Source organism: Etheostoma cragini, chromosome 18 (genome assembly GCF_013103735.1).
Source record: "Etheostoma cragini isolate CJK2018 chromosome 18, CSU_Ecrag_1.0, whole genome shotgun sequence".
NCBI lineage: Eukaryota > Metazoa > Chordata > Actinopteri > Perciformes > Percidae > Etheostoma > Etheostoma cragini.
In genome coordinates this window covers 13669842-13693326 of record NC_048424.1, presented here as the reverse complement: position 1 = coordinate 13693326, position 23485 = coordinate 13669842, and the positions used below count along the sequence as shown (strand labels likewise).

General features: G+C 39.8%; 1 protein-coding gene and 1 long non-coding RNA gene across 25 annotated transcripts in view; one reads left to right on the top strand and one right to left on the bottom strand.

Annotated features, from left to right (window-relative positions):
* Positions 1-5925: 5925 nt before the first annotated feature.
* On the top strand, positions 5926-11556 carry LOC117961769. Of its 2 annotated transcripts, XR_004660487.1 has the most exons (4): positions 5926-5937; positions 7662-7888; positions 8724-8905; positions 11281-11556. It is a non-coding gene; the product is annotated as an uncharacterized LOC117961769 (long non-coding RNA). The 2 variants fall into 2 exon arrangements; XR_004660486.1 differs by lacking the exon at positions 5926-5937 and having other exon boundaries at positions 7546-7888.
* Positions 11557-15896: 4340 nt separating this feature from the next.
* epb41l2 (erythrocyte membrane protein band 4.1 like 2) overlaps positions 15897-23485 on the bottom strand; it is a 45568-nt gene continuing 37979 nt past the window's right edge. For 7 of the 23 annotated variants that reach the window (XM_034900657.1, XM_034900656.1, XM_034900661.1 and 4 more), the window contains 9 exons: positions 23271-23441; positions 22505-22699; positions 21644-21712; positions 20586-21245; positions 19235-19363; positions 18921-19019; positions 18483-18563; positions 17170-17284; positions 15897-16822 (listed from right to left, as the gene is read on the bottom strand). In XM_034900657.1, coding sequence (XP_034756548.1) covers positions 17180-17284; positions 18483-18563; positions 18921-19019; positions 19235-19363; positions 20586-21245; positions 21644-21712; positions 22505-22699; positions 23271-23441 — 1509 coding nt within the window. In that variant the 3' untranslated portion in view covers positions 15897-16822; positions 17170-17179. The remainder of the gene's footprint in view (positions 16823-17169; positions 17285-18482; positions 18564-18920; positions 19020-19234; positions 19364-20585; positions 21246-21643; positions 21713-22504; positions 22700-23270; positions 23442-23485) is intronic. The other 16 variants (XM_034900665.1, XM_034900666.1, XM_034900669.1 and 13 more) reach the window with 10 other exon arrangements.

Genomic DNA, 23485 nt, shown 5'->3' with positions numbered 1-23485 from the left:
GCCTGAAAGTTTCACTCCCGATCCAACGTGACCCGAGGAGATTGTGAAGAGAGCCGGCAATAACAACAACAACAAAAACAACAACAACAACAACAACGGATGCGCTGGCAACAGGTCACAGAGAAGACCTTGAGGTAAACAGGCAGGGGTTAGAAATCGTCTGAGGAACAGGGCACAAGGCACACCGCTGGCAAGCAGCTGGACAGAATTTAATTCCAGAGGGACATGCGATTGTGCAACATCCTCTGCCTCTTTGAGACAAGGCTAACACCCTCGATACTGGACCATGCAATTGAACCAGCGGATCTCCTTTCAGTTCACCGCATGGACAGATTGAGTCGAGCTCTCATTAACTACCAGCCTGAACATCAGGATGCAGCAGTCTTTGTAGCCGGAGATTTGATCAATGCTAACCTCAAAAGTCAGACCTGACCTTTGGCAACACATCACATGCTCCACCAGAGGCGAGAGAACCCTGGCTCTCTGGTCCTCACCCTTCTGACCATCTGCCCAATGATAACTGGGGCTAGCCCCCCCACCGACCACCTCAGTTTCTAGTGTTGTACTATTTTTATGGCTTTTATTCTTTTTGTTTTTGTTGAGACAGAACAGGTACACAATGAATTTCACTGCACATTGTACTGTGTATGATTGTGTATGTGACAAATAAATTTGATTGGATTTGGTTATGGCCTTGCTCAGGTTAAACCCTTTGTAAAACAAGAGCATTCTTTTATTTTCTAGGCAGTCATAACTGAAAAAAACATAAATACATAAATCAAGAAATAAGTAATTCTAATAAAAGTAACACCTGAATCAATTCTTCATACTAGTTCCATCCGGCCACGGATACAGAGCCCCGAACTGGACTGTGTTTTGTACGTATATGTGTCCCATGTTTTATTTATTCTACATGTGGTGTGGTTCTATGGAAAAATTATGTGTGGAAATGATTATCCCTATGGGACAATAAAGACTCTGTTCATCTATCTATCAGTATTGAAACAGTAATGAAACTAAAATTGGAAACACTAGTGTACACTGTCACTCTCCTGTCACTGCTGGCCTTTGTCAGACCGCTCATTCTCCTCAATGCTCTTTTTAATCTGAAATTTGCTCTTGTGGCCTCTTTTCTTTCCTTATTTATGCTCTGCAGAAAATAGGAAGATACAGCAGGCTAGAAAAATACAGTAGAGTAAATACAGTTTAGTGTGAAAAGTGAGATTTTAAGAAAGAGAGCCAATGTCTATTGTAAGCTATACTAGAGACCTTGACAGCAACAGGTACAAAACAAGAACTTGTCATAGACAATTGAGACATTCTGATCACTACACTAGAATGTATACAGATAAAAGAAGCTAAGAAACCTGGAGAGGTGTGATTTTATCCATTTGCAGCCCTTAAAGCACTTGCTGTTTGGGATGAGAGCAACTTTTGATCATTGCTGGAATAAAAAAAGAGCTAAGCTACAGTAGTCTACATACGAGGAGATCAAAGACTGAATGAACGTATCTAGATTACTTAATGATGTAAAAAACTCCATTTGGCACATTTCAGCAACTTCAGCACCAACTTATATTTTGCAAAGAGGTATTTGGTTACCAAGGTGACCTTGATCAGTAGTATGTCAGATTTTTCTCAGTGAGCTCCTTAATTACCACAGAGATCAACAGATGTATCATCATCTGAGAATAAACTTACAAAAACCATTACTTAAAATATATAATGTAAAATTAGGTAATGGCAGTACAACAATCAAATCCCACTCTGCTGTCAATGGATTCCCCCCACCACCAACACCATCAATATCTTAGGGAAAGCACAGTGGAGTGGCTGGGATTGTAGGTTAATGCCACAAAAAAGCCCTGGTGACTGTGGCGATAAGCATGATCGGCGACCCCCAATGTAACTTATGCTAAAAAGGCCAAGAGGTTGCTATGACAACTGGAAGGAAAACAAGACAGAGGGAGAAAGTTGGAGCAGGTTTCTTGAAGCCTGGACACACACACACACACAAATACCTCTAGGCACATAAACAAAATAATAGGCAGACATTAATTTATGATAACTAACAATTACATTTCTCATTTTAGCTTTTACTGGAAAACGTTCAATCTCCAGCATTAAACGAATGGGCAAACGGCTTTGTATAAATAAGAAATAACAGAAACAACAGTAAAGCCGGGCTCATACTACAGAAGTTTTCCAGTCACATTTTTATTGTCATTGCAATATCAACTGGCGCAATATACATATTGCAAAAGGCGGCGACATATCATGAAGGACAAAGGTTTTTTGTGCTAGTTGAAAGAAAATCTCAGTAGAAAACTGCCCTTTATAATGTAATATAATAATGTCACTCTTTTTTTAGAGGTACATTTTACATTCAAATCAATGTTCAATTTGTTCAATAATAGAATGTTGGTAATGTTTTACTTACATTTATTTTTACTTCAACAAGCAATTTGTTGTATTTTTACAGAATACTTAAAGTAACAGAAATGCAGAACTGAGAACACTTTAATATCTTATTTATCGCACGTTATATCAATATCTCGATGTTCAACAATGTTATCGCATAATTTCCTTAGATGGTGCAGCCCTACTATTATTCTCTCTAATGTCAAACATGCACATACTATAAGACTTGAAAACGATGGCGCATCAAACACACTGCAGGATGTTATAAGATTATTGTGTGATGATGTAAGATAAGACAGTTCAGGAGGTTTAAGGTTGGATTTGTAAACTGCCCATTCCCAGGTAATCTGGGCTGACCCAAGGTCCTGGACCACATTTTTCCGGTGAAAATCAGGTAGGGTAAATTGGGGATAAATCGGCCCAATCTCTTGTGACTGGCTGAAAGAACCAGTTATATCACACTGACGATAGTAAATGAATGCTGCCTCCAGATAGTAATTTATATTACATATCATATGTTGCAACTTATGATTTGTGTTGATGTGTATTGTAAGCAACAAGAAATGTTTCACAATGTATACTGTGTTGTACCAAATATGAAGCAGTAAAAGTTAGGCTTAAAAAAAAAATTCTCTGCTTTAGGTCCAACCTCTAGCTTGTCTCTCCACAGACACACACGCACCTCTTCCATTCTGTAATTTTCTTGAAGCGCTCTCTTTTGATTTGCTGTCTCTCTACAGTATATTACTCCATCTCTAACATCATCTTCATGTTCTAGTGAGGGTGAATGCACTCTGACCTGACCTGTGCTCTCTGCAACATCTGTGCTTCAGCAATCTCTTCTTCTAGACCCTCCAGGAGCCTGTGTTTCCCCTGTGCTCGGTCTCTGCCTCCTGCCAACTCTGTGTGCTAATTATAAGACAAAGCAGTGAGAGAGGTGTCTCCCCTTATCATTTGATAATAGAGCAAGGTATTATGTGTGACAACCAGACGGATCATTGATTTGGAACACTTACCCGATGAAACAAACAACATTTATCTTTAGCTGTTGAAGCATGAATTCAATTACATATGCACAACTCAAGAGAAAAATGATTTACCTTTGCTGCAGAGGACGTAAACCAGGTGCAGGCCAAAACCCAGAAGAGGCTCCTCTTATGAAAACAGATGATATTAAGTTAGGTGATGTACATAAATTAGGAGTAGGGAATTTAGAAAATGGATGGTTGGATGTAAATGAATTCCTCCTGGTTCAAATAAAAAGATAAAATAGAGAGAGGTCAATTATGGTAAAAATAATGTCAGTTCAATTACAATCAGACACCTTCCCTGTGTTATTTTATCCTGCATGTATTTAACGGAGTGTGTATATATATATATATATATATATATATATATATATATATATATATATATATATATATATATATATATAATTGAAGAATTCTACAGCAGCTAATGATTAGTAATTATAGATTCATCTGGCAGTTTTGTTCTATAAAAACTGAAATGCCCAATATTTTTAAGTTGCATTTCCAATGTTTTGCTTTCTAAATAGTTATTCAATTTACAAAAAAAATAGACAATACTTTCTGTTGATTGATGAACTAATGGATTTATCAACTACTTCTTTCAGCTCAAAAATTGAATAGGTGGAAATAGACAGACAGACAGACAACTATAATGTCCCACTTACCAAAACACAAACTGTTTAACTACCATGTAATGATGAACAAATAGTTCATTCTTAATAAGAACTAAACTAACTATATTATTTATTGAAACCATAGCCAGGAGCATGAACATATTTCTTAAGCTATAAAACATGGAACTGATTTGCACTTTAAAGATGAAATCCATAACTTTACCTGAAGCAGTATGTTGCACTCTGCATGTCCATCAATCCTGTCCATGCGCTTAGTCAAAAAACTGTAACTGCAATTCCTATCTCCTAAAAGGACTTGCAACACATTTTCTCTCTATTAGTTTTTAACATTTTGAGTCCATATTGGCTTGTTATCAAGTACACATAGAACAGAGAATCAGTCACAGTGTCCTCTGTACCTAATGGCAAGCAGGTTTGGGTTAGAAACTTTGTTCTTTACCTAATGTAATAAAAAACACATTTTAAAGTGAGGAGATAAAAGTGTTGTGTGGGAGATAGAAATGCAACACTTCTCATGGTGCATTTGTGGTTTGGGAAGCTACATATCACAAACAAACAAATCAAACACACAAACATCTAACACAACCTAGGTCATGAATTAACTCATCTTACGACAGATATGTACGTGCAACAATCTACAGCCACGATAAACACAAAGGAAATATCTTGTGTTTGTTAGACAAGAGTGGTTTTTACTTCCGTTTCCAGCCAATTAGACAGCCTGGGTATCACGAGGACGAGACAGAAAGAGTTAGGGTGGCTTCATTTCACTGCACAATCAATGAGACAGGCTCCGTTCCCACAGTACTGACCACGTCCACAGGCAACCACCCACCCACGCATCAGACTGCACAAACACATGCACATAAAAAAAATAAAAACTACACTTATCAAAGTGGATGCTGCCTCGTAACCATGCCAGTAGACACACACAAAGATGAGGGAGAGATTCTCAGCGTTGGCAACAAAAACATGAGGGTGAACTGAAGAAAAATACAGGAAGGCTGACATCAAAGTATGCTAGAATAAAAACCATAAAAACCTGATCAAAGACTTAAAGTGTTGACATTAACAATGAGGATGAACTCTGTCCCAAGACAGCCCAACTGTCCATCATTATCCTGAACAAAACACAGGAGCAGCAGCATCTAATGTGCTTCTGTTGATTCATTATGTTCTGCCAAGGTTTTATCTGTAAATAATGCAATTATGGTCCTGTTTTCTGGAATTCTGACTAATATCCAGGAGTGCTTTGGCAGCAACAGTACACATGAGAAAATGAGAGAGCAACCTGACTGATGGGCTGTTTAGCCTGACACAAATGCTGGTGCTGCAAAGAAGTGAAAAGCAAATACTATTGTTTTTCTATTTCGTGCCAGACAAGCTTGCTAAATGGTCCAAAATTCCTCCCGGGCATGAGGGGAGCAGTCTAATCTGATCTGGAGGAAGCATTTAGCCGGAGTAAAGGCTGCTCAGAGGAGATCTTCCAAGAGATTCCCCTTCCTCTTTCCACAAGAGCCACTTAAATATTTCATCAGTCATGTTTCATAAATAATGAACAGCTGCACACTTTTTCTCATTTGTGTGTTTCCCATTCTTCTTTGTGTCTATTTTACTTTGTCACTCTTGATTTAATCAAACATGCCATTTTAAAATATATAGATAGAAATAAAATATTATCAGACCAATGAATTAGAAGCATTTCTTACTTTCTCTCACAAGCCCCTCAACAATCTGATCAATAAGAGAGTGAACAAACTCACAAGAATATCGATACCGAATTATTTCTTTGAACATGAAGCAGAAACACAAGGAAAGAAAAAGAAAGTGTGAGAGAGAGAGAGAGAGAGGTGTGTGTGTGTGTGTGTGTGTGTGTGTGTGTGTGGGTGTGAAATCTCCAGAAATAGCTTCATTATGGCCCAGTCAATCAGTAAACAAGCACTCAGGCTCATAAACACACACTTCTTCGACAAACAAGCCCATTCTCTCTTGATTAATCAGAGAATCAACAAAGCTGATCAATTCTATTGATGTTAATAACAGAATCACTCAATTAGCCAGCACTTCTAGCCCGCCAAAGCCAAATTACGCTTGTCTTTTTATCACCTGAAGCCGTCTCTTTTCTCTCCCCCTGAGAAAAGAGTAAACGGTGTGTTTAAATGAGCCTCCACATGACGAGCGTACTGGTGCTGAGATCTGGGTAAGCGAGTGCCAGATTGCAACGAGGGCAGGGATACTCACCGCTTTTCCAAGTGACAACAAAGATGTGTTTGCTGAAAATATAAAACCGTCTCCAGATGTTCCCGGGGACATGCAAACGCAACCTGCTTTCGGTTGAATGCCAGCTTGTTGGATTATTAAGATGTGGTCAAATAAAACTGTAGGTGAAAACATCTGTTTCTGTTTGTAGAGACTTTGAGCAACGTTTTGATCTTAAGGTAACATTAAGGTGGTTCAGCTTGACAGCTGGGTAGAGTTGAAGAAAAGTAACCTAAAATTGTAAATTGATCTATCTTCTCAGAAATTGGAGCCTGTTGGATGAGTGTAATAAGCGCCTGTATGCAAACATGTTTGCCATATCAACTTAAAAGTATATTTAGTGCTGTGTGCTGCTTGTTTCCGCTGCAGGTTTAATATGTGGTGATGTATAAAACTGACATTAAAGCCATCTTACGCCGACACAGCATGCATTAAATATTTTGTCATCTATGTTTAAAGTCCTGTGTTCAGACAAAAACAAGGACATGTGTGTGTGTCCTTCCAACGTGGGGATTTACACTACAGTTCGGATTTAAGCCTTAATATTAAAATTAGACTAATTTTTTCTCCCCATTTTGTTGAAACAATAAATTCGACGTTGATGTCATCAATTCTGTATTCTGTTTTTAAAGTAAGCAATACTGCCAACGGAAAAATGTATCAGTGTCTAGACGGGAAGACGGAGAGAGAGAGAGAGAGAGAGAGAGAGAGAGAGAGACAATAACGAGAAGAAAAGAGGGAGGGATAAGAGAAATTAGAAAACTAGTCCAATCAGAGAAGAGTGTGTGTGTGTGTGTGTGTGTGTGTATAACATTATGCCTGCGTTTTTGGGGCTGTGGTTCACGGGTGAGTGGTATGCAACTAGCAGCATGTTTGCATACATTTTTTTGTATGTATATGGATGTGTGTGTGTGTGTGTGTGTGTGTGTGTGTGTGTTTTATGACACAGAGAGTGCAAAGGTCTCCGGTTCAATGATCCAAACATTACTCGAGGCCCATTGTACACATACAGGCGATCAGATTTCTCACATTTTCATGATTTGAGGACATGAAAGCTGCAGTAACTCCACACACTCCATATCTCTGTACCATCACACACTCTCACACACTCTCACAACCTCTCACACACTCTCGCACGCACGCACGCACGCACGCACACGGCCGGTATAGCTAATCCTCTCAGCAATCACAAGGTTTGACTGTTGGAACAGAACAAAGTTCACATCATCAACAACAACAGAGGTGGTATTTCTACCAATGAGAGAGAGAGAGGTTGAAAAGAAAGTTACAGACATAAAAGGAGAGACACAAATAGAATCACAACTTTTAGCTCTGTTGAACCGACTTTTCTCCCTGAGGAAGTATTCTGTGGATTAGTTCAACCTGACGTGACACAACCACGTCGAGGGAATTATAAGTCTTGAAGTTATGTGACTTCAGTGCGGACGGACAACTGCCAGGAGAACTATGTAGCAGCGGACATCTGCAAGTCATTCCACCTACATCCAATCAACCCTGACTTTTTGAGGATCGTGAAAAACTGTAAGTAGATGTTATACAAATATACTATCTAACAACTGCGGTGCCTTTAATAAATCAACTGCACTAGTTTTAGAATACTCGGACCCGGCACCAGAGCGAATCATTCTGTGCGGGCTATTTCTATTCCATCCTAACTAAGGAAAATAACCCATTAAACTTTAACATTAGCACAAACTAGAACAACCACTACTACAGCGCTTTGATCTCAAACCTTTTTTTTTTAGCTGGGGCTGGGTGAAATGTTAAAATAAATAGCATTCCAAAAATATTTCCTCAAGATCAATGTCACAATATGTTCATGTATCGAAAAGCACGTAGTTTAATCGAACAGATTCACTAGTCTGAAGTACATGCTGATGTTTAGGGAACTTAAAAATGCATTCTTTAAAACATCTCAAACCACATTTCACTTTGGAACTAAGTTTAAAAACGTATCATTACCACCGCTGAAAACCAATAATATGATGATCGTTTGTCAATTCCTACGTAGATTTCACATCATCAACAACTTTAACATATTAAGCAAGACACCTAAATCTTTCTACACTTCAACCTTTTGCTACAGTGTGTTCTTAGAAAAACTTTGTATTTGTAAGTTTATGTTACTGAAGTAAGATGTACCCCTCCCCCCCACCCTACTGACCTATTCATTCACAATGTCTCAACATGTAGGTAGGCTCCGCTTCAATTCAAAGTAGTAAAAAGTACTATGTACACTATTAAAACAAATGTTATATGTGACATAAAACTTTACTTTTAAAGCATTTGTAAAATATTGTCACATTAACCCTGACTTTTTCTGTTCTCCAATTGGCTTTGTTCCTTGCGGGAGCAGCATGGAGGTGCTGAGTGGCCCCTGGGCGGACTTGGCTCTGCTCCTTCGACGGACCATCACACAGACGGACAGAGAGACGGACAGCTTTCTTCCTCTCTGGCTGTTTGGCCTGCTGCTGTTCCTGTCGGTCTCTCTTCTGCTGCTTCAATTGATTATCTACCTCAGCTGGAAACTCAGACAGGGTAGGCAGGCATGTCATTAACGTTAAATGTCATGCACATGCTCTAGCTATGCGATATTTAAAATAATGTGGTGTACCTAATGGACACTGTAGGATAATGTCTTTCTTTCCAGAGGTCTGCTTGGGGTGGCAGTAGCTCAGTCCGTAGGGCGTTGGGTTGGGAACCGGAGGGTCACTGGTTCAAGTTCCAGTCTGGACCAAAAAGTACGGAGTGTGGATTGATGGCTGGAGAGATGCCACTTCACCTCCTGGGAACTGCCAGGTGCTGTTGAGCAAGGCACCGTACCCCCCTAACCGTTCAGGGCGCTGGTTCAACTGGCAGCCCACTCACTCTGACATCTCTCCATTAGTGCATGTATAGATCCTGAGCATGTATGTGTGTGTGTGTGTGTGTGTGTGTGTGTAAACTAACGAAGTGCGGAAACAGAGTGTAAATTGTAATTTCCCCATAGGGGATCAATAAACAAAATTAAATTGAAATTAGGGCTGAGCAATGTATTGATGTTGTATCAATATCGCGATATGAGATTAGATATTGGATACATCCTTATATCCTAATAGGGTAGGGTTGTAATAAATGTCTTTATCTGGTTTTACAGGCTGAATTACAGTAAAGTGACGTCACTTTCTCAACTTACCAGACTGCTCCAGCTGATCTATTATTTACCTTTACCCACTAAATCATTTCTAGAGAATGTTTATCAAAAATCTCCTTGTGTGAACATTATTTGGTTAAAGCACTAATATTCAACCACACAATATCATTGCAATATTGACACTGAGGTCTTTGGTCAAGAATGTCGTGATATTTGATCACCCAGCTCTAAATGAAATGTACTCCAAAGGGGGGATTTTATTACATGCTATCAATCACTATAGCTACTACACACCATGCCAAGTCAAGAAAATATACTCAACATCCACACCCAAAAAAAACATAAAATGCACCATTGTATCTGCAAACACACAAAGACAACCGGCAGTATCTTGTGAGAGTCGACTCTAGGCTATACTCTAAATAATGAAAAACATCCAAAATAGGCTCCACGAAAAACATTAACTTGGCAAAGTGAGCTGCTGGCCTGATTTGTGTGTATGTGTTTATATGTGAATGTGTGAGATACAGTTAAAAAGGGGAACTGCAGAGGTCTAAACGCATGAAATCATTGGAGAAATCACTTTTCTTCCATCTGTGCATGTGCTCTGATAACAAGGTTGTTTTGATAGGTGAACCCCTTTTGTGCTTTGGTTTGATATAAAATGCAGACACACTCAGACAAAGACACATCCAGCAAAACTTCCACTATTAATGGACAAATTAAAGTGAAGGTTACGGTCATGTAGACTTCATATATATTTTTAGTGATCAAAAATTAATTACAGGCTTGTAAATGTGAGTTTACAGTTTGACCAGATGTCTATTTTGTGAAGCAACTTTATAACCCAATGTGTTCATGGTGACTACAATATTGATTTTGGGATGAGGTCATCACAGTCTGCCCGTGAAAACTACTTTCAGAGTTCAGTATTATGCTGACTTGATAAGAAATGTGTTTAAAGTTGCCAAAGTGGGTAGATGGCTTAGTTACCACTTTGAATATAAACTCACTCAGTAGCCTACTGTGGTAGTCCTTCTGGCTGCCTTTTTCAGGAGATTCTTTTGTGAGGGGCACACACACACAAAACAAAATCACAGGGGCAGCTATACAGCTTGTAAAACATTGAGCTATTCTTTCAAGTTTCTTATAAAACAGGCCTATTCCAGCAACAGGAAATGAACACCATACTAGTAAACTATGCAGACTCTAAGTTAAAAACAATTGGGCTAAAAACTAAGAGTTAGCTTAGCTGTTGGTGTTATGCTATGTTGCTATGTTATGTTACCTTGCAAATGTTAGCAAAGTGGCTGCTGCTATCAAAACAATGTGTCTATGGGACCATTCCTATTACATTCATTTTACCTAACGCTACATATAAAAATAGTATAAAAGATAGTAATTGTATTACCTGCTGTCACTGTAACCATGACTTAGGTGGGAGGGCGAGTGAGTCGAGTGATTCATATTGCGCGTGCTTAAATTAGCTTTGATTAACGGCTCTCCTCGGTAATTAAACTGAACGATTTTAAACGACTTTTGCGGACCTAAACGGAGACTGCTTATAGCCTACTAAACAATCACCTAAATAATGAGCTAATTCATAAAGTGCAATACGGACTTCTAAGAAAAACAGCTGAAACAGAGGATACTTAAACTTAAGCAGTTATACTTCCATGTTGCCTGTTACCAAACGTAGTCAATGTAGGATTACATCCCTGTAGTTTGTCTTTGTGAGACATGTTATCTCAAACATTGCTCTGTATGTTTTCATCCACAGTTGAGGCTGAGCTTTCGGCGTTTCCGCAAGACAGCAGCGCCATCTACAGGAAGACGTGTGGATGTAAAAACCAGAGCAGGAGCGTTGGGTCGCACTCTCACACCTGACAGGACACGGGCACACGCACACACTTCATCAAAAGACCAGATCGAAAAGACACTAAAAACCTGTTGAAAGGAACACTTGAGTGATTGTTGAGTATCTCTATAGAGCAATGTGAACAATATCGCAGACATAATGAGGGTGCCTTAAGAAGATGAATGTTAAAGCTTGCAACAAAAAAACAATCACTTTCATTTACAATGTGTAAAAAATACTCGTCTGTTGTCTTTAAAACCCTAAGGGGACTCTGAAAGCCATCAAGACAACTGTCTCTAACCTTCTCAGACCTCATAATAAAGCTAGGCATCTCTTGAGGCTGGATATCTCGGTAGTAGGCCAACCTGTCTACCTGAAATCTTCTTTTCTGTGTTATTTCAGTTAGGCTAATAGCAAGTTTAATTTGCATTGAGAGATGATCGGATGGAAAGTTCCCCATGCCTATCTCCATGTAGGGTGAGGGGTATGTGATGATGGGGGGCTATTTTAATTCCAAAGGCCAAGGGAACTGTATCAGGTGCAGAGTATCCTGATCCATGAAATAACTGGCCTTTAAAAATAAAGATGTGCCTGCTTCTATGTGAAATTAACATACGGGTGTGTATATTTATGCCCTCTGTATTTAAAGGAAGAACATTTATTTATTTACAATAAATTATTTCTTTACAAAGAAAATAAGTGTCCTTAAGAGGCTGGATTTTTAAGGCATTAAGATCAATTTCCAAAAGAAGTTTTCTTATTGTTCTTTTTAATCAATTTTGGCAGGGGTGTGAAAACTTTCTCAACCACTGTATATATACAGTGTATACAAATACAGTATATACTGCATGAATATATATATATATATATATATATATATATATATATATATATATATATAGAGAGAGGTTTGAAAGTTTGGGCTCCCCAGGTAAAGATTTGGATTAATGTGCGTAAAGAAGCAGAGAAAAGATGAAAAACTCTCTAAAAGGCATCAAATGACAGATTAGAGACTTGTATTATATGTCACAAAAAGTTAATTTTATTTCCATCATTTACACTTTCAAAATAACAGAAAACAAAAAATGGCGTCTGCAAAAGTTTGGGCACCCCCCCCCCCCCCCCCCCCTACTTTGGAAAGTGGAGACCTGACAGTGTCATGGATTGTTCTCAATCATCGTCTGGAAAGACCAGGTGATGTCAATCTTAAGGTTTTGTACACCCAGACTCATCTGACCTCATGCTCACAAAGCAGGTGAAGGCTATAAGAAGATAGAAAAGCATTTTCAGATGCCGATATCCTCTGTTCGGAATGTAATTAAGAAATGGCAGTCATCAGGAACAGTGGAAGTTAAAGCAAGATCTGGAAGACCAAGAAAAATATCAGACAAAACAGCTCGTAGGATTGTAATGTGAGAAAAGCAAAGAGATACTTGTAAAAATGTGGTCTTCATGGAAGAGTCATCAGAAGAAAACCTCTTCTACGCCCACACCACAAAAAACAGCATTTGAAGTTTGCAAATGAACATATAGACAAGCCTGATGCATTGTGGGTAACACAAGTTCTGGGGAGGGTTGCATGCTAGAAACTCTGCAGGGTGCCCAAACTTTTGCAGATGCCATTTTTATGTTTTGTTATTTTGAAAGTGTAAGTGATGGAAATAAAATCTAACTTTTTGTGACATAAAATACGAATGTCTACATTTGATGCCTTTTGGAGATTTTTCCATCTTTTCTTGGCTTCTTTATGCACATTAATACAAATTTATTCCTGATGTGCCCAAACTTTCGAAGCGCGCACACACACACACACACACACACACACAATTATGGATTTAATGAATTAATGAAGAAACAATCTGACCAACAGATTTCAGAGTATAACAATCCTTTATTTAAACAGTGTTACACAGGGGACAAGTGGTTGTGTGGGGGGAGAGACATGAAACAATCAAGCTGCTAGATAGAAAAACCCTACCAGTGATCATTTGTCGGCTAAAGAGGGAACAATGAGGCAGCAGCTGTGGTTGGTTTTTCAAAATGCATTTCTTTACAAAGTTTTTGTAGGGTTAAGTTAAAATACAAAATGATGCTAGTATCCGTCTCATCTACGGTACAAAGCCTGAGATCAAACAGTAAAGAAGGCTGTCCAATTACCATTTTCCTTTTAAAACAGCTACTTAATTGGCCAATAGATGTTTTTATTGTTAGTTTTTCCACGTAACACTGCCCTCCATAATCTTAGCATGTTGTGATCCCTGCCAGTTTTGACATCAGCTGGCTTAGAATTGTCATCCGTTGCTTGGAGTGACATTATGGGGTTACCACGGTAGTTACGGCAAACTTTCAACGGTCTGCCTGTGCTGTTTTCTATCTTAAGAAAAGCAAGACACACATCTGTGGTACTTTTTGATTTAAAAAATAAAACTCAGCACTACTACCATTTAAAAAAACCAGACCTCACAGCCCCCAAAGCTCCTGTAATTGGTTAAAACAGAGCCCAGACCTTTGAAATGAGGTTAAACCTGGAGCTAAAAGTACCACACAAAAAAAACTGTGGCAGAAAATTTGATTTGTTATGGTTAATCTGCAATGTGAAAACTGTGATACTATTAAAAATGTCCAAGAAGGCCCACTTTTTAACAACTAGATCAGTTTCACAAAGAAAAGACAACTGAAAAAAATCGACAAATGTAGTTGTTATAATATAACCGATGCTTTTCAAAAGATTTTTTTTTTTTTGGAACAGCAAAAGCTTCCAAAGCTGCCATGGTTATTGTTTTTCTGCTGCTTTGTCTCTTTGCAAGAGGGTCCGAGGTTAAAGCTTCCCCCTCATCTGGAATGTGATTTAACTGCATAGTAGAGGTTCGACCAATGGGACCAACAGAACGCCTACACAGTCATTACCACTCCATCGCCTGGACGTGCCTCAGTCCAGAAAGAAACTGGGTTTAAATTAGGAGGTACATACCATTTCAAATGTGGGTAATGTGTGTTAATATTCTTCATTTCAAAAAAAAAAGAAAGAGAAATGACTCCAATTCAAAATGCCTCTCTGTCCTGTCAGGCTGGAGGGTCAAGACAAATCTAGGCAGGTACAGCTGGAATGTTTTTATATTAATACGTGGCACTTCTTTGCTTACAATCAGTTACATTGCAAGAAAACATGGTTTTGTTTTTTGCAGCTGACTGAAAATCTGTTTCAACTAAATGCGTTAAGACCAAGCACCTTATTCCATCCCATTTAATGAAACCGCTATTTACACAAAGTCACATTTTTGTGAAAGATTTGGGTAAAAAGGACACCGAAAAATGAATAAAACATCACAAGATTCCATTTAGGAGCACTTCAAACCCTCGGGTACACTTCCCTTTAAGCTGCATTTTTATTATCGTTTATTTATGTTGTAACTGTTTTTTAATTGCGTGTTTGTAGTGTACCGGCAGATTCAGAGAGTATGTGGAAAAAAAATAAAAAAGTAGAATACGACTGAATGTAACTTTGAAAACATGTCAAAAACGAATAAAAATCACTTCAATGCTGAAGAAGGTTTGGTTGCAATGAAAACAGTTACAGCATACACCGGCGTCATGTGTACGATAATCTCATCTAGATGTACGATAATCTCATCTAGATGCACTGTATGATGCACCAAGATAATCTGATATCTACACACTCTCAAACCAGTCAACACAGTAGCCTTCTATCTGGACTTGCTCGGGATATTCCTGCAAGATAGAAATGTGTGAAGCCAGGTTTGTCTGCATCATCTAATCTGGGTGAAATTAGGTGCTGAACTATAACAACAAAAAAGCTCTGATGCAGGGTTAGCAAACTGGTAAAAAATTCCATAATTCAGAATTTGGGACTGCTTTTCAACTTGTTCCAAATGTACATCCTCATTTTGGTACGTTTGCTTGAATCGCAGGTATGCATCGAATTCCTTTTCGCTCCCAAGTTGATGGTTGGCACCACACAGACAGCGCCACCTCTATCTCCCATTTGTCCTTCAGTTTACTGATCCTCTCTCCCAATTAAAAGTCAGTTTACTGCTTCCGTGCTTCCCTGTGGCCCAATAGGAGTGGCTAGTGTCGTACAGTGGGCGGGCCCAGGGACAGCGTTTAGCTAGTGAAAAGCTGCATTACTGCTCCCATCTAATAACCTTCATTTTTACTGTACAAAAAGTTGTATACACCAGCTTTAAAGTCAGTTAATTTTCAGTCCATTTAGTGAAAAATGTATTCTAAAATACAGCAAAACTTACAAATATATCACAAAGAAATAATTCCACCTGCATCATTTGGCTTCTCAAGCTTAATTAATGTTAAACCCACGGACCCAATTAGGATTCCTTTCATTCCCACCTGTTAATGAACAATGCCTTCTTTTCTTAATGTTGAGTAAAAAGTGAATTGAACTGAAAATGAACTCACTCAGCCACTAGTCAACACACATGGAATGTGCATGAATGATAACTATACTTACAGAAAAAAAACACGGATCATAAATTCAAAAACCTGGTTGATTGTTTTTTCTTACTGCAATACTTTAAGTTACAGCTCCCCGTTTTCTGTAATTGTAAGTAACAAAATGTGACACGGCTGGTTCTACCACTCATCCCACTGTCAATGGGTTTTATGGTTTGATTTTGTTACGCTTTGAAAATTTGTAAAAAAAAACAGACTGCAGTTCTGCTTGTCACTGTAAACATTTTTGAAAGACTGTTACTCTCCATTCACACCATAATGAAACGAGGGAGGGAGCTGTAATTTAACAAATTACCTCTTTTTTTAAAGGAATGCACCAATACCCCTTCCCACTGCCGCTACAAAACAGAAAAAGTACAATACTTCAAATTAATTACTTTTTAAGACGAATTAATGAAGATAAAAGCGTTCTCGGTTTAACATCACAAGCATTTTTTATTTTATCTTTAAAAAAAGCTCAATTTGCTTTGACTTTTAAGTGAGTGAATAAGGTATTGAAGATCACCGTTACGGGTGACATAATCATTACAATGATACATTAATCATATTTTTCAGCCTTGTATCTCATCAGGATTGGTTGGATCGGTGCATCCCTGCAGCTTTTAAGTTTGCAATACATGACAGACACACGAACTCTCTTTTTTGTAAAACAGTTTAAAAAAAAACAACACTATTAAGAAATAAAAACACGCTACAAATGTTAAGCTAACAAAGTGGTTCTTTTTCGTTCCCTTGGGAAAAGTGAGGATGTTATTTTTTCTTCTTGGTTTTGGAGTGAGGGACTTAGATGCAACACAGATGTGTAAGAAAGACCGACTGGGAAGAGATTGGCAACTTCTCTCCGTTTGTCTAACCTCTCTCGCCTTCTGTTTTTCAGCTCTTCTTCTCTTCCTCTTCAGTCAGTAAAGGTTGGTTGTCGTAGGGTGATGGAGGTTGTTCGACGTCAGAGAAAACCGTCCCGATGGGCCCTTCAACTCTGGGAAAACAGAGGTGAAGGCAGTCAGCCTGGCTGGTGTGATGAGTGGCACTCAAAGCTTTCATTCACAAAATATTTTTTTTTGTACGCCACACACGGACCTCCATCCGTCTGCCTACCCTCCTAAATGTAATATTCATCCAACTCTTTTCACCAGTGTGATAACTACTGGTGGTTTTAGCAGCTTCATGTTCTGGAGTTTTCGCTCCATCTGATGGATTTTTCAGTTTCTGTTTTGAGTGATACACCAGTATAATATGCACCCACGCTGTGAACAAAGATCTCCAGTATTACTTTCACCACGAATAATAATAATAATAATTATGAGTTACTATTATTATTATTACCTGAGTTCAGTCAATCCTCCTCCTCAGACAGTTCAGTTTCTTTATGAACCACCACTCTGGTAACAGACATGTCAGGATGTTGCTCTTTGGCCTCCTTAATGGCCTGGGCTAGTGCCTGCAGCACCGATGGCAACCACACAGCGGGCAGTGGAGGAGGAAAGAGGGGTGGGGGGGGGGTGGGGGATGGTGGAGTTAAATGAAAAATTAAATAACAAGCATAAAGAAAATGACAAGAATGCTGGATCTACCATCAATGTGACTTGTGCCATTTTACTTCTTTGGGTTGACTGAATGTTTAATGGGGGAGGGGGTGTAAACTGGATGAAGTAAAATGGCTTCAGACACATCAAGTGAAACAGAGTTATTAAAATCCCCATTTCAACACAAAATAAATGTAAATCCAGCAAATCAAACAAGACAAGGCAACTTAAACCAGTGGACCATGGATCATGCATAAAGATTCGGACCTGAGTAAAATCCAGTCTTTTTGTCTTCATCAAATATTTGAGATATGTACATGTGTGAGGGCGCTAGGTGCTTTATTACACCAAATATCCTCTTGAGTGAAAGCCACCTGAAGTATACCAGCAGAAAGTCACCAATCACTTTCAAATATCTGAAATGTCTTTAATTTTTTTTATTATATCAGGTCTCCAAACAAACTGTCAATCGCAGGCCAGGGTTAAATATACATATATTTTTTTAAATATTGTTCTGAGAGCGCTCCCATCCATATTGGGTGAACAGTGTAGGACTGGTGGACCGCAATGTACCCTCCCAATTTCTGGGCAAAGCAGAAATGATAATAGTTGCAAAGCAGGCTGGGCAGAACGGCCCAGTTACCATTGGTCCAATCCAATTAGGGGACCAAAATAAAAATAAAAAATAAAATGCTTAAGACACCATTTTCCAGATTTCGGGATAAATAAGTGAAGAGAAGGCTGTAGCAGATCACAGCAAATGCGTGGAATCTGAGTGGGACTAATGGCACGGGGGCATGTCTAATAAGTGATTCAATTGTGCATTCAGACTGCTAGCAACAGGATAGACATGTCCCCAGACTGGTTCCCTTAAGTAGCCAAAAAGATTAATTGCGGTCAGTAGTCTTCCGCAGCTAACTTCATCATTTCCCTTAAAAATGTTTTCAAATTTTAAAAACAAAATGTAAAAGGTGCACCTATTTTACACTTCTGCAAAAATAATACTTGAAGAACCTCTCACCCGACAACTAGTCAGAATAAAGCGACCCCTTAACCTAGTTGCTGAAATACCAAACAAGGCGTAGGGATACGCTGTGGGATTGGAGAACTGACCTGGTCGTGGTCGATGTCACAGTCACCAGTAATGACGATGCGCTTCTCGATCCTTGTCTCAGATAGGCCGCCCTTCAACGTCTGCAACAAAATACACAACGACAAAGCTTTGGTGCCTTGTATTATGGGTGAATTATGAGTTATTATGGCCCGCCTGGGTGCTGGTGGGACATGGAAGAATGTCTAGCATTTTCATGACATTTCAAAGCAGATAAGTCAGGAAAATCACAAAAACATCAAGACGGAGAACGACAAAAGAAATCATGATGACAGGAAAGCACAAACACTATAGTAGGGCACCATGACAACGCATGCACAGGTGCCATGGTTATATTTGATTACTTGCCCATCAAGGTGTATGGTAGTTACATTACAGAAAAACGGTAAGGGGTGATGTAATGTTATTTTGCATGGGGCTAAAAGTGTGCGTGTGTGTACCTTGGTAATGTGTGTGGTTGTAGTAGTACACAGAGATTCAGAGGTGATTGTCTGAGCGGTCATCAACACTCCAGGCTCGCCATCGCCATTACCGTCCAACTGATAACAGAGAGGACAAAGAGAGATCATTAGCTGTACCTTTCCATTAGAATATCCCCGTCAGGACGAAGGAATGAAATAACGACAGCTAGAAAGGAAGCTTTTTGGGACAAGCCTTGAAGTAATGATAAAAAACCTAAATGTTTGACACAAATACAATTTGAATGCTGACAGACAAAAGGACAAAATGCTCCCTGCGTCTCTCAAGTGTGCACCTGTGAGGCTTCGTATGTGATGGTCTTGGTTTCCGTATGTACGATGGGCACTTCTTTTGTAGCTATCTCAGTTTTCTGGGCTGCAAACGTGTCTGATATAGTCACCATTTCTGTCTTTACCACAGGTGGCTGGGGAGGGACGAGAGAGAGAAGTGAGGGGGGGGAGGATTGACATAAAGAGGGTTAATACATTAAACTTGAGACAGTTAAGGAAACAAAGAAACATGTTGGAATATATGCACTAGCTTTAGAACTTCCCTTCCACATCAATCAATTTATATATTTGTTGTTGTGGGAATCTATCAGAGTAAATGTAAATGTAAATGTGTGCTTAATCATTATCAGAGGAAGTATTTATTGTATTGGAAGGGGAAGTGATTCAGGTGTTCAGTGGTAGACATAGCAGTGGTTGTAGATGTATAGACAGTATATGCAAAAATTCATGCTAAAGAGCTTCCAGACTCATGCAAGTCAACATCACGAAATGCAGAATACGACGACTACTTTTAGTAATGTACAAGCAACACCTACAACAGCAGCACGACTACAAAATCATATTTGGTGTCAACGTGCAACGTAAAGTACGACACAGCCCAAACATGCATAAAAACATGAACCCATGAGAAGAGCGGTGCTCAAATGACTGGCAAAGTTGATATTTAAACAGCATGCAAAAATGACATTCAGATGAGCAAGGTGGCATTTCCAAAGTGGTTGGCAATGATGATTTCCACAATATCGTTCCCATGGTGACCGTGCCAAATCCAACTGAACACAAATCAAAAGAGAAGCATCATTGCCAAACACATGGAACGCACACGCACACGCGCAAAGTACGGCATGCAGACCAAAATGCAAATACACACCAGAAAGCATCATGCATTTCCCACTTAGGCCCCATTTACTTCCCAACCCTAATTAACGATGCAGAGTAGGAGGCAGTAACAGCACAACACCACACTATGTGGAGCAGGAGTGAACTAGGCGTGTTGATAATGGTATGAAGTATGATGATAGACGATAACACAGAAAATCAACATGAAGACTGAAAATAAAGTGGATGGTAACTTGACACCAACACCAACACACCAAAACACTGGTGATGAATTGTTTCATTAAATTACTCGCCACTCGGTTTTAGCTGCACTTCTCTCATTTTAGGCTTATACGAGTTTTTCACAGGACAAACAGGAGTGTGATGATGTACATGGGGCTTAAATATTCACACAAGCAGGAAGAAGACCGGCACTGTGGTAAGCAGGAAGGAGAAAAAGAAGTGGGTGTTTCTACAGTTGGTAGGAGGGATCAAAGCCCGGGGCAAGCTCCGCAGTCGGCCCAGTGAAGACTTTACCTCAGAGCAACAAATAACCTGTGGCCGTGGTTCTGCTTCAGCCAGTGAGGCTTCTCCGTTCATTTTAGGCTCTTCCTCTTCCTCTACAGAGGCGACCATCCTGGTGGTGCTCTCCTCAGGCAGGACGTGACCATTAGGAGCTTCTTCAGGCGTCATCATTGGATCACCAGGGCTTTCCACTATCTCCCTCTCAGCTGCTTCCTCCTCCTCTTCATTCCTCTTCTTCTGCGCCTCTGCGTCCACCTCTACCTCTTGACTGGTTGCCTTTAGAGTTTGGCTGACTTCTGCTGGAAGGGAAGGAGCGTCTGGAGCCGGCATGCTCTGCTCCGCTGCGTTATCCTGCGCCTCCTCCTCCTCCTCCTGCTCTTCCTCCTCTTCCTTCTCCTCTGGTATTTGTGTGTGACAGATCGATACTGAGACATTTGGATGGTACTCCGCTTCCTCTTCACTCTCGCTCTCAGATGAAACGCTCTCTTGCTTTGACACTGTTGCTTCCTCCGCTACCACTACTTCCTCTTCGGCTGTCACTTCCTGCTCCCTTATCTCCTGCTCTGCAGGCAGGCCCGCAGAGGAGCTGGTCAGAACCGTGAAAGGCCCAGGTTTGGGTGCTATGGAAACCTCTTGGACGACAACTGTTTCTTCAATTTCAACTTCGGTTGTCTATATACACACACACACACACACACACACGCACGCACGCACATACACACGCACACATGCACACACACGCGCAACGAAGTGCACACACATACACAACAAACGCATGGGGACAAAAACAAAAAAAAAGAAGCATAACATGATCATTGAACAAAATGAAATTAAACCTTAAATGAAAATAAATGAATAGACAACAAAAAACAGGAAGAAAAAAAGATGAAGGCGTTTAACTGTGGACAAAGAGGCACAAAGATGTAAGAGAGTGAGTGGAACAACAAGGCAGCGGCAGCAGCAGTAAATTTCACGCTGCCAGTGGACAATGGAGGTATGAAGGTAAACGATGGATGAGAAGCGTCATGAATGGAAGGCTGGATGGACTGATAGAAGAAAGTTAGGGCCACCTTTGCAGGTTCTTTGGTATCAGACATCGTGCTATCAGCAGCAGCTGCTTCCGCTTGGGGCACACTCTCCTGCGTGAAAGAGAAGTTACCATGACAGTCATCAGTCGCACACCAGCAGTGACATCATCATCGCTAGCATGTTACATCGCCCTATCGATAGTGTGATGCTTGTATTGACAGCACGGGGTTAAGGGCTGAGTGTGTTACTTGGATCTTGGTCTTTCATGCTCAGTCAAGTTCACCTCCATACAGTATTAAGTTCACTGCAGCAGGCGGTAAAACAGACGGCATGAAAGGGCTGCAAGGATAGGAAATAAAAAGATCCATGGAAGATGGATGAAAGAGAACACAGAAGGGTATAAGAGAAACTTAAGCCTGGAATTCTAAATGTCATGTGTGCCTTTTTTAAAAGCTCATGTAAAAAAGGCAACACATGACGGCTTTCCTTTGCTTTCATTTATTTTTTAAAGTGTGATGCAACTGCTTTTTATAAACTGTTATTTTTTCCTAAAAGGAGCTGGTGAAGATCTTTTGTTTTTAAATGTAGCAGATTATATTTGCATGCAATCCACAACACATAATTACCATCACAAAACAAAGAATACCTCTTGACATCCAGAGCATTCATAGCGGTTAGATGTTTTAGATTTACCATGGCTATTAGTCAGGATAAATGGTCCCCGACACTAAATTACTACCATTCATCAAGCAGCATCCAAAGCAGGCATTATGGACAGCTCGCAACTCTTTAGTGCAGTCTGGCAAGCATCTTTAATTAACTAAAGCATTACAGGATATCTGAATTTACTTCCACTGGATGAATTGGAAGTAAACAGACTCCTAAATGTGGAGTAGCAGCACCTCAGTGGCAGAGAGTGGAGCAGTTGGGGAAATAAGAAGCCCGTGCAGAGCAGCGGTACTGCAGACAGCAGTGGAAGTAGTAGAAGTGGTTATATCAGCATCTAGAGTTGGTTCAGGAACACTGCAGGCAGAAGGAGCTGAACAAAAGCCAGAGCCTCTACTGAAAAGTACAGAAGCTATCTCCTCTTCAAGGCTCTAAAGCAATACACACACACACACATAACCAAAGACCCACACACACAGAAGAAGAGACAAAATGGTAAAGACAGAGAGAAAAGAAATCCCGAAACGCTGCGTTAACAAAAGACATAAAAACACACATACAGAGGAAGTGTAGCATAAGTTAAATAAAAAGCAGCCATGCTTTGCATCTCCACCTTTTGTAATGATTAGATAAACCAGAACAGAATGAAACAGATTTGTTTAGGAGATAGGAAACCAGCAGACTGTCACATCGTAGACAACAGAATCAAACCCTACGGGAAAATGAAATGTGATGAGAGTCCAGCTAAAAGAAGGAATAAGAATTCCTACAGAAGAAGACAAAAAATATATATATATATTCCATCAATTGATGAGTCATGAAAGGCCCAACATGGAAAAGCATCACATGAAAATGCCCACCTAGAAGACTATAAGACTCTGTTGTTTCTTTGCAACAAATTGCGTCAAACAGTTTTGAAGCACTGCAATTATATGAACAATGTTTGGAAGTAAAAATGCATCATGGTTCTTTTCTCAGACAATATCATCCAGACAGACGTACCACATGCTGTTGCTGTTGAATACGTATCGTTGTAGCGGGAGAGGAGGTGAGACGTTTCTCCCACTGGTTGGGCTGAGGAGGAGAGGGAGGTGGCGCCTCCATAAAGGAGCGTTTTAGCTGGCTAATGCTAGCTTGGTGTTTCAGAACGTCTTCCTGGGTCTTATCATGGTCCTAATGAGGGAGTGGAGGGGAAGGGAAGAAGGGAGGAGGGCAGG